The sequence below is a fragment of the Terrapene carolina genome, unplaced genomic scaffold (genome assembly GCF_002925995.2).
Source record: "Terrapene carolina triunguis isolate 2854851 unplaced genomic scaffold, T_m_triunguis-2.0 Scaffold112, whole genome shotgun sequence".
Classification (NCBI taxonomy): Eukaryota; Metazoa; Chordata; order Testudines; family Emydidae; genus Terrapene; species Terrapene triunguis.
In genome coordinates this window covers 11,436,944-11,448,355 of record NW_020664463.1, presented here as the reverse complement: position 1 = coordinate 11,448,355, position 11,412 = coordinate 11,436,944, and the positions used below count along the sequence as shown (strand labels likewise).

The following is an 11,412-nucleotide window of genomic DNA, read 5'->3' as shown; positions in this document are numbered from 1 at the left end:
AGGGTCACAGTCCTTTGTAGCAGGACACAATTAATGGCCCTGCACACTTGCATCACAGCAGCCCCCACAGTGGATTTCCCAACTCCAAATTGATTCGTGACTGATCGGTATCAATCTGACATTGCAAACTTCCACACAGCGATCGCCAATTGCTTCTCCACTGTCAGAGCAGCTCTCGTTTTGATGTGGCTGCGCCAGAGGGCTGGGGTGAACTCTGCACACACTTCCAGGAATGTGGCTTTGCGCATCCAGACGTTCTGCAGCCACAGTTCAGCTTCCCATATCTGCATAATGATCAATCCCACCAGCCAGTGCTTGTTTCTCAGGCCCAGAACCAGCACTCCACTGTCAGCAGCTGCTCCGTGAATGCCAACAACCACCTTGAAAAGAATTGTTTCTTTCTATGTCCCACAGCAAGCTAGCATTCCCCACTGCTCCTTTGGCAGCTCTGCAACTACTGCAGGATCAGGCACATTGTGCTTGCAGCGCTCATCATTATAACACAAAGTTGGGCAGGATCCACGCTTCTTGCAGAGAAAGTGGACGTGCGGGTTTGTGGGGCTTTTGAAAAGAGGCATGAAACATTATGGGGTGCAGATAACATTATGAGATGGAGAAAACTGCATCATGGGACACTGAAATCATGTTCCCAGTCACCCCTGCATGCACAGGTGCCGGCTTCTAATTTTTCCCAGGGGTGCTCAAACTCAGGCCCTGCCCAAACTCCACCCCTTCCACCAAGCCCCCACCTCCACCCAGCCCAACCCCACCCCTTTCCTGACCCACCTCTTTCTACCCCATCCCTGCTCCTCCCCCTCTCTCCCAGCGCCTCCTGCATGCCACGAAACAGCTGTTCCCCTCCCTCCCAGTGCCTCTTGCACACTGTGGAACAGCTGTTTCATGGGATGCAAGAGGCACTGGGAGGGAGGGGGAGGAGTTGATTGGTGGGGCCGCTGGCGGGCGGAAGTGGAGGGAAGCTTGGCTGCCAGTGGGTGCTAAGCACCTGCTAATTTTTTTCCATGGGTGCTCCAGCCCTGGAGCACCCATGGAGTCAGCGCCTATGCCTGCATGCCTCATTTGCCCCCATGAGTCATTGCAAACCCTTCCCAAAAAAATCAGCCTCTGCTAGATGGTGGCGAGTTGCACAGTGGGATACCTACCCATGGTATTGATGCAAGCACTGGAGGTAAGGACCCACAACGCTGATACAAGGAGAGTAGTGTGGATATACAAAAGCGATGTAATTACTACGGTGGCTGTACATCAAAGTAACTTGGGTTGACTTAATTTTGTAGCATAGACTTGCCCTAAATCTGCAGCAGACTACTGAGGGGTGGGCTCACACCCCAACTTGCCATGAACTAAATATCTGTACAGAAAAGCCCTTAGTGTCTCTTTGCCTTACTTCCCCAGAATGTAAAATGAACATAATAGTACATCCGTACCTCACAGGGATGCTGTGAGGATAAATACATTAAAGACTGTAAGATGCTCAGGCACTACAGTAATACAAATACCAAAAATACAGAGCTTTCCTAACTTGGACCCCTCAGAACCTGCATTTGGGTACCACAGCTGAAGAGTCCTGCACAGGCCTTGATGGAGTGAGATGGCCAGCTAGGGTAGAATTTTCCAAAGTGGGTTAGGAGAAGTTCTACTGAAAGTAATTGGGATTTGTGCACCCAAGGGCATGCCTGCATGGTGGGGTAATGTGCACAATGGGGTGGGGGGAGTGATTTCTAAGTGTATTAACATGTTGCACATTAATTGGTACATGTAGACCCTCCCAGTGCACACTAAAGGTTTCCTTGTGTGCTTTAACATAGAGATAGGGAACTTTTAGGTGCATAGAGACCCTGCTGGTGTGCACTAATCATGCCCAACATGATAGTGCGCTTTAGAAATCACTCCCCCATTGCAAAACATTATCCCACCAGGTACACAAGCGCTAAGTAATTCAGCAGCTTTTGAAATCCCACCTATCGTGCTTACTTAGCTGTTTAACCCCACTGGCATAGTATAAATCTGTGCCCCATTCAACTGCTATATATGAGAATCCCATCCTGAGGAATGAGATCAGGGGAGGTACTGACCAGGTGCAGGACTAAGTGAGTCGCAGTGCAAAGAGTGCCTCCAACTGATAACCTCTGTTTAAGAAGCTTTGGTTTTGTTTCTTAATTGAATACATTCCTAATCCCTCTCTTTTTAAAAAGGTTTTACAAAACTTTGGAAATTACGTCCGAAAAGCCACATTAAAGGACTATTAAGGTTGCAAAGTTAAGCATTCAAAAGTAGGAAATGCTAGAATTCAGATTGCTCATGTATAAGGAGAATGATCAAAAAAACAAATCTTGAAAGGTACCCAGTCAGTGAACACTGTCCATCTTGAGCACTCAGTGAGGCTGGAGTGAATTTAATAGGCAGCAGGTTTAAAACAAACAAAAGGAAGTATTTCTTCACACAACGCACAGTCAACCTGTGGAACTCCTTGCCAGAGGATGTTGTGAAGGCCAAGACTATAAACAGGGTTCAAAAAAGAACTAGATAAATTCATGGAGGATAGGTCCATCAATGGCTATTAGCCAGGATGGGCAAGGATGGTGTCCCTAGCTTCTGTTTGCCAGAAGTTGGGAATGAGCGACAGAGGACGGATCACTTGATGATTACCTGTTCTGTTCATTCCCTGTGGGTCACCTGGCATTGGCCACTGTCAGAAGACAGGATACTGGGCTAGATGGACCTTTGGTCTGATCCAGTGTGGCCATTCTTATGTTCTTATGAGGTGTCACGGATCTAGGAGAGTGCCCCCTCTGGACCACTCACCAGACTCCTGTGAGTGGATTCAACTACTGGATCTCATGTGCTTTAAGCCTTGGGAGTCTGAAATCAGTCCAGGCACTGCCCTTAGCTTGAGGTCCTTAGACACACCCTTGGAGCACTGATCCTCTGTCTAGCACACCCCCATTCTCAACCCCTGAGACCTATGACTTTGCCATCCAACTTGCACATCCTTGTTACCCATGCTGAACCCCAGGCTCCCTCACAGGCTGTGTTCATACTCCCTCCCAGAACTCCAGCCATGTGGGTGTTCTGGACCCACAGTTTACCTCTTCAAAGGGCACATGGTAGATGAAGCACATATCACAGAATCTTGTGCAAAGTAATCCTCTAAGGGTACGTCTATACTTACCTCCGGGTTCGGCGGTAAGCAATCGATCTTCTGGGATCGATTTATCACGTCTTGTCTAGACGCGATAAATCGATCCCGGAAGTGCTCGCCGTCGACACCAGTACTCCTGCTCCGCGAGAGGAGTATGCGGAGTCGACGGGGGAGCCTGCCTGCCACGTGTGGACCCGCGGTAAGTATCTTGTAGTTTGAACTAAGATACTTCGACTTCAGCTACGTTATTCACGTAGCTGAAGTTGCATATCTTAGTTCGAACTAGGGGGTTAGTGTGGACCAGCCCTAAGACACCATTGCTCATTATGCATGAGAGCAGACGGTCCAGATCATACAGCAAAACAAACAAACATCCCGATTGATCATCACTGCAATTTCAATAGCATTACCACTGGCATCAAAATGGAGTAACAAAAAGGTGAATCAAGCCCTATGTTCTGAGTTGATTTGACGGGTAGCAGTCTACTAGATAGGAGCAAACACTGATTCCCACAGATGTATTGGGTCTATAAGCATAGATTTCTTTACACTGCATTAATGGAATGTTAGCTGTATAATGTAGCACCTAGACCTGTGAATACCCAAAAGGTAAAGAACTACCAACTTCTGATGGAAGATATATAGCAGTAGGAATTTATTACCTAGCACCTCATCAGGATGGTGACAGTGATTGTGAAATGCTCACGGAGATTAGAAAGGCTACAAAAACAGAAAACCCAATAATAATGGAGGATTTCAACTAACCCCATATTGATGGGTACATGTCGCCTCAGGAGGGGATGCAGAGATGAAATTTCTAGACACCATTAATGACTGCTTCTCAGAGCAGCTAGTCCTGGAACCCATAAGGAGAAAGGACTAAATCAAGAATTGCCTAAGGGGCACACAGGATCTGGTCTAAGGGGTGAATATACCTGAACCACTCAGTAATAGTGACCATAATGTAATTAAATTTAACCTCCTTGTAAGGGGGGGAAATACCAGAGAATTCCACCAGGGTAGCATTTATCTTCAAAAAGGGGAACTACACAAAGAGGAGGAAGCTAGTTAAATGGAAATTAAAAGGTTTAGTAACAAGAGTGAAATGCCTCCAAGCTGCAGGGTAGCTATTTTAAAATACCATAATAGAGGCTCAGACTAAATGTATACCCCCCCAAAACCAGCAAAAAAACAAAACAGTAAGATGACCAACCATGGCTAAACAGAGTAAAAGAGGCAGAGTAAAAAAAGACATCCTTTAAAAATCGGAAGTTAAATCCTCCTGAGGAAAATAGAAAGGAGCATAAACTCTAGCAGGTCAAATGTAAAAGTGTAATTAGGCAGGCCAAAACAATTTAAAGAGCAGCTAGCAAAAGACAAAAAAAAATGCTGTTAGTTTTAGTAAGTACATGAAAAGCAGGAAGCATGCCAAACAATCAGTGGGGGCCATTGGCAGACATGCCAAACCCATGGGGAAAAGAAAAAAAAAACACGCAGAAATTGGGCTTCGTTTTGGCTTAATTGGCTTGTGAGTTGTTGGCTAGTTTTGGGCTTGTAGCTTTTGGGGCTTGTAGCTTGTTTTTTTTTTTTTTTAAATCAGCACCCAGCAAGCGGGGGTAAGAGGGGGGGAGAAGAGAGTCAGGGTGCACAGCGGGCCCACCACAGTCCCAGACTGCACGCCGGGGGATCTAGTCACAGAGTGTTGGGGTTCTTAGGGATTGGCTTGTTTTGAAATGGGATTAGCTTGATTTTTAGCTTTTTGTGAACGTTGGGATGCTTATTTACCGTGTGAAAGTTGGCAACTGTGGCCATTGGATGATCGAGGTGCTACAGGAGCACTCAAGGAACACAAGGTTATTGTGGAGAAGCTAAACTCTACATCAGTTTTCACTGCAGAGAATGGGAAGGAGATTCCCACATCTGTGCCATTCTTTTTAGGTGACAAATCTGAGGAACTGTCCCAGATGAGGTGTCAACAGAGGTGGTTTGGGAACAAATTGATAAATTAAACAGAAATAAGCTACTAGAACCAGCTTGTGTTCACCCAAGAGCTCTGACGGAATATGAAATTACAGCACTACTAACTGTGATATGTATCCTATCACTTAAATCAGCCTCTGTACCAAATACAAATAACTGGTGTGATGCCAATTTTTTTAAAAAACACTCCAGAGGCTATCCTGGTAAATACAGGCTGGTAAACCTAGCTTCAGTACCAGGGAGATTGGTTGAAACTATAGTAAAGAACAGAATTATAAGACACCTAGATGAACACAATTTGTTGGAGAAGAATCAACACAGATTTTGCAAAAGGAAATCATGCTTCACCGATCTATTCCAATTTTTGAGGTTGCATGTCAACAAGCATGTTGAGAAGGGTGATCCTCTGGGTATAGTGTATGTGGACTTCATAAAGCCTTTGACAAGGTGCCTCACTGAAGGCTCAAACAAAATAAGCAGTCATGGGATAAGAGGAAAGGTTTTCTCATAGATCTGTGACTGGTTAAAAGATAGGAAACAAAGGGTAGAAATAAATGGTCAGTTTTCACAGTGGAGAGAGGTAAATAGCAGGGTCCCCAGAGAGCTGTACTGGGACCAGTGCTGTATATATATTCATAAATCATCTGGGAAAAGGGGAAAACAGTGAGGTGGAAAAGTTTGCAGAGGATACAAAGCTACTCAAGATATTGCAGTCTGCTTTGGATTTGCCTGAGTTACAAAGGGATTTCACAAAACTGGGTGACTGGGCAATAAAAGGGGCAATGAAATTCAATGTTGATAAATGCAAAGTGATGCACATTAGAAAACATAATCCCAACTATATATACAAAATAAAGGGTCTAAATTAGCTGTTACCACTCAAGAAAGATGTTGAAGTCATTGTGGATAATTCTCTGAAAACATCCGCTCCAAGTGCAGCAGAAGTCCAAAAAGCTAAAGAACATTAGGAACCATTAGGAAAGGGATAGATAATAAGATAGACAATATAATAATGCCACTATATAAATCCATGGTGCGCCCACACCTTGGATACTGCGCACAGTTCTGGTTGCCCCATCTCAAAGAAGAAAAAGTACAGAGAATGGCAACAAAAATTATTAGGGATATGGAACAGTTTCTGTATGAGGTGAGATTAAGAAGACTGGGACTGTTCATCTTAGAAGAGAGACGACTAAGAGAGGATATGATAAAAAAGTCTATAAAATCATTAATGGTGTAGAGAAAGTGAACACCACAATAACCAGCGGTCACCAAGTGAAATTAATAGTCAGCAAGTTTAAAACAACCATAAGGAAGTACTTCTTCACACAACACAGTCAACCTGTGGAACCCATTGCCAGGGGATGTTATGAAGGCCAAAAAATATAGTTGGGTTCATAAAAAGAATTAGATAAGTCCACGGAGGATAGGTTCATCGATGGCTATTAGCTGGAATGGTCAGGGATGCAACCACTTGCTCTGGGTATCCCTAAACATCTGACTGCCAGAAACTGGGACCATTTGATAATTGCCCTGTTCTGTTCATTCCCTCAAAAGCATCTGGCACCGGCCACTGTCAGAAGACAGGATCCTAGGCTAGATTGACCATTGGTGTGACCCAGTATGGCCATTCTTGTGTTATTAAGTAAATGAGTATTATTACGGTTAGAACAATATATATTGTGCCTCAGCCTACATACACTATGGCAAACTACCATAAAGTGTATTTTGCTCCTTGGAAGATTTATAAGCTTGGGCTATCCCAAAATGCAACCTACATTATTTTCCTATGTATTGATCTAGACTAAGTAGTTATACTATGTCACTGTTCTGAGCAATGTGTGACATTGGCCACATCCTAAGAGGAACTGATCACTCACAACCCCTAGGCAGCATGGACTAATAGCTAGGGCCCTGGGCTGGGAATCAGGAGGTCCAGGTTCTTCTCCAAGCTCTGCTACTGATGTATTGTGTGACCTGGATCAAGTCACTTCACCTCTTTCTCCTCTACCTTTTTTTATTCTTTATCCATTTAGCTCTTTGGGGCAGACTGTTCCTCTTACTTTATGTCTGTAGTAAATAATCAACAACATTGACTTGCAAATGCTCAGCACCTCTCAGGATCAGGCCCATAGTCATTTGCAAAGGTTGTATACTTGATAACACCTAGCACAGGGGTTCTCAAACTGGGAGTCAGGACCCCTCAGGGGGTTGCAAGGTCATTACGGGGGGGGGGTGTCGTGAGCTGTCAGCCTCCACCCCAAACCCCACTTTGCAGCCAGTGAAAGGGGTCACCAGTAGAAAAGTTTGAGACCCACTGACCTAGCACATTTATAGCATTTGTTATTGTCAGACTGAATAACCCTCTCAGTGCTTATGTAAACTATCCTAATAGCTGTTTAGAAACATGAAGTGATTTCTCAAGGTCACAAAATGAGTCAGTGGCAGAGTATCTGGATTGGACACTAGTTTCCTATTCAGTGTCCTGTACATAAGGTATTAACAACATCAATAAGAATAAGATTTATTTAGCACTTATATAGTCCCAGTGGCTCCAATCATAGAATCATAGACTATCAGGGTTGGAAGGGACCTCAGGAGGTCATCTAGTCCAACCCCCTGCTCAAAGCAGGACCAATCCCCAGACAGATTTTTACCCCAGTTCCCTAAATGGCGTCCTCAAGGGTTGAATTCACAGCCCTGGGTTTAGCAGGTCAATACTCAAACCACTGAGCTATCCCTGCCCCCTAATAGCAATGAGTGATGTTAACTCACAGGAGGAACAGGTGCATAGTACTTTGTGTTTTCAGGGTGTTCTACAAGCATTAATACTTACTAGATCAACTGTAGTAGCCAAGGTGGATTGATTTAAATCAAAATGGTTTAAATCACTGATTTTCATCAGGATTTAAAATCAGCAAGCAGGAAGAATTATTTAAATAAGCCATTTTAAGTATGTTTTGCATTTGTACTTTTTAATTATTTTCCTAAACAAAGTTGATCCGCATTGGTCAGTAACTATTAAAACATGGACTTGCAATTAAATGTAACCTTTACACTGGTTTGGTGCTTCTTTTTGCTAACCAGGAGGAAACAGTGCATCTATACATATGTATTTAATCAATTATATAGCTTGACTTACATTCATTCAGATTCTTAATTTTACATTTTTATTATATTAAGAAATGCATCATTCAGCATTTTCTATTTACTAGATGGCTAATCTTTTACTTATGATGTGTGTCAAGCTGTGTTTGGATTGACATTTAAGTTCAATTAAAAATGCAAAAAGCAGCATTTTACTTTTTTAAAATTCAATAAAGCTACCTTAAGTGTTCTGGATAGAAAAGAAAAAAGTTTATCACAACGTGTTTTGCATTTAAAATTAACTGATTTATTAAACCAATAATTTACTATTCTTAGTTAGTAAATTATTTATGGTCACTATCGCCTTCAAGATTTTAGATCTCATCCTTTCACACCTAAACTTTTATTCATACACTGGAAGAGGAGAACAAGCTCTCCTGCTTTTGCAACTCCCAACTGGTTTCTTAATTTTGAATGAAGTAGTCTTTGAACTGAACTAGTTTAATAAACTGAAATTCTCTCTGCACCTACAGAAGAGGATACTGCTGTCAAAAGTTGGTTTAGCTGTCAAACTCTGGTTCCCGATGCTTAGTCAGTAGCTTCCTCCAGTTCTGTGATTTGATGTTGTTTAAAATTTATTACCAAATTTTACCACTTAATATTATTTCGGGTATTTAATTTAAAATTATTTCATAGATTGACATGTGTTAAGGTCTAAACTTACTACAAAATTAAGAAAGTGTAATGTATAAAGAAAATCCAATTTTTTTTATTTAAAAAGTGCTTTTTTTTTATTCAACTTGCTATTAATTCACTGTACATGTATTTTTTCCTTCGCATTTCAAGACAAATATGTCATGCTCTTCAACAACAACAATAATAAAAGGCTACTGTCCCTTGCCATGTTCTTGGGCAACAAGACAATCAGCATCCACAATGAAGGAGGAGAAATTTGGGAAGGAAATGAATTTTAGTGTCTGTTTTAGACTCCAACCAAGCAAGCGCTTACACAGCTGATTAGTCAAACTCATCAATAGGACTACTTAAATGAATAAGTTAAGCATGTGCTAAAGTATTTGCAAGATCAGGGTCCTTAGAAGAGCTGTGCAAAAAAAAAAATTGGGCAAACAGTAAACTGACTGAAAAGTTCATTTCTAGGGTACCTGAACTAATCAAATAGTTTTGAAAATGTCATTTTGAAATCAACCTCAACATTTTTTCCCCCCACCCCCCTCCAGTTTTTCATTTCAGTTTTGGTTCAAAAACTCCCCCTCCCCCAGATTTTTTGGTTCAACCACCAAACTAAAAATAGCAATTATTTGTTCAGCTCTACTTAGAAGGGATTGTTTTAAAATAAACAATGAGACAATATAGGTTTACAGTTAAGCTATTTCCCATTACACTGTCTTCTTGACACTTATAGGCAAACATTTTTATATTTTTCAGAAAATTATAATGATGTGCCTCAAGATGGGAGAGGTAAGTTTAGAATGCAGCGAGCAGCTTTCAAGAGCGAACTATCCAAGTGAATGACAGACAAACAAACAAACAAAGATGACACCGCCAGATGGAGTTTGGTCAAGACATCTGACAATCACCTCCTATCAACTTACAAAAACAATGTTGTAAGAGTTCAGAAAACGGTCTGTAAGCAATATTTTAATTCTAGGTCAAGATTATTATTTTGAAAGGAAACATCGTATTTGATGGAAAGCTCAATACAGTGAAATGCAAGTTGCTCTTGCAAGATCCAAGCCAAGGTAGACATGGACAACAAGACAAACCTTTGGCAGATCAACTTTCTTTGCCTCCCCATCCATCAATTGCCATTTGAGCCTAATCTGTGTCAGAATACTGAATGTGAGTTATTCCAAAGTTCTCTGGTGAACATTATGTCACAATAGGGTAGATGCTGACATTCCCAGTCACTGTTCCCGCAACATCACACTTCACAAAGGGACCCCTCATCCAATTAGAGTGCAGGGTAGTAGTCATTTCAGTCCCTGATTCTGTTCATTTTATTCACAGCAATGAGACTGGCATGATATCATCAAATTCCTGAGCACAACAAGTGGCCTCAACTGTACGTGCCCTCCAGAGGAGGGTACAAACATTTAAAAACAATTAAAAAAAGGACAACCTCTCCCCTTCCTGAACCTGATTGGAAACGAAAAGAAAAATCCCTCCGATTACAATAGCAATAACACCACTACCCCTCTGTTTTACAAGGCAATAATCCAATTCCCTCAGGCTGATAGTTATTCAGCAATTGATTGGTCTCATAATTTATCCCCCTCAGGAATGGGAGGATTGCTTTGCAAGCCAGAACAGCAATGGGATACCGAGTCGCCGCGTGTTGCAATAGCCTGACTATATTTTATGGTAGGGATTTAACTTGAAGACATACAGTATATTTTATATCGGGGTGGCCACATTTACTAACCCTCCGAGCCACATACAATAATCTTCAGAAGTTTGAGGGCCGGGCGCACCTGCTGGGGCTTGGGGCTTCAGCAGGAGCAAGGCTGAAGCCTCGAGCCCCAGCAGATGCTTCCCATGGGGGTGGAGCCCCGAGATCCCCCCTCTCCACAGGGCAGAAGCCCCTAGCCTTACCACCCTGCCTCAGGGCAGAAGCCCTGAGCTCCACTCCCCGCCCCCGGTCTGGTAGGTGGAGAACAGGGGAAGGAGGGCTCTGTGAACTGCATTTTAACTGTAAAAGAGCCACATGCGGCTCGCGAACCACAGTTTGGTCTCCCCTGCTTTATATCAATCATTCCTGTGAAATGAGGTCATGCAGCAAGACTTCGTTTTATACAGAGCACCTGGTGACTACAACCAAACAGAGGAATTCCTCTGGAATCACAGTACTCAACACAGCCACATTAGTGCCAAACTAATTCAGCATAGCTAATATTATTTCGACCAACACCAAATGATCTGACTATGACTTAGTCACACATATTTGAGAGCATCATCAATAGCAGGAACACTTTCCATGTCTACTGAGTAACATGAAGTCTTCTGTTAAAACTTCTTTGCACTGAGTGCATTTTTCTTTTTTCTACTGAACAGCTAAGGGATACATTATTACTGGACACTTTGGGCCAAATTATGGCTGCCTTGCAGAAGTGCATTAGATAAGGAAAAGCACAGAGGCATCAGTGCTGGAGAGCAGAAGCCAGCCA

General features: G+C 42.6%; 1 protein-coding gene across 1 annotated transcript in view; it reads left to right on the top strand.

Moving 5' to 3' along the window:
• SHISAL1 (shisa like 1) overlaps positions 1 to 10,821 on the top strand; it is a 160,816-nt gene extending 149,995 nt beyond the window's left edge. The window contains exon 5 of the mRNA XM_024213639.3: positions 9,674 to 10,821. Coding sequence (XP_024069407.1) covers position 9,674 — 1 coding nt within the window. The 3' untranslated portion in view covers positions 9,675 to 10,821. The remainder of the gene's footprint in view (positions 1 to 9,673) is intronic.
• Positions 10,822 to 11,412: the final 591 nt, after the last annotated feature.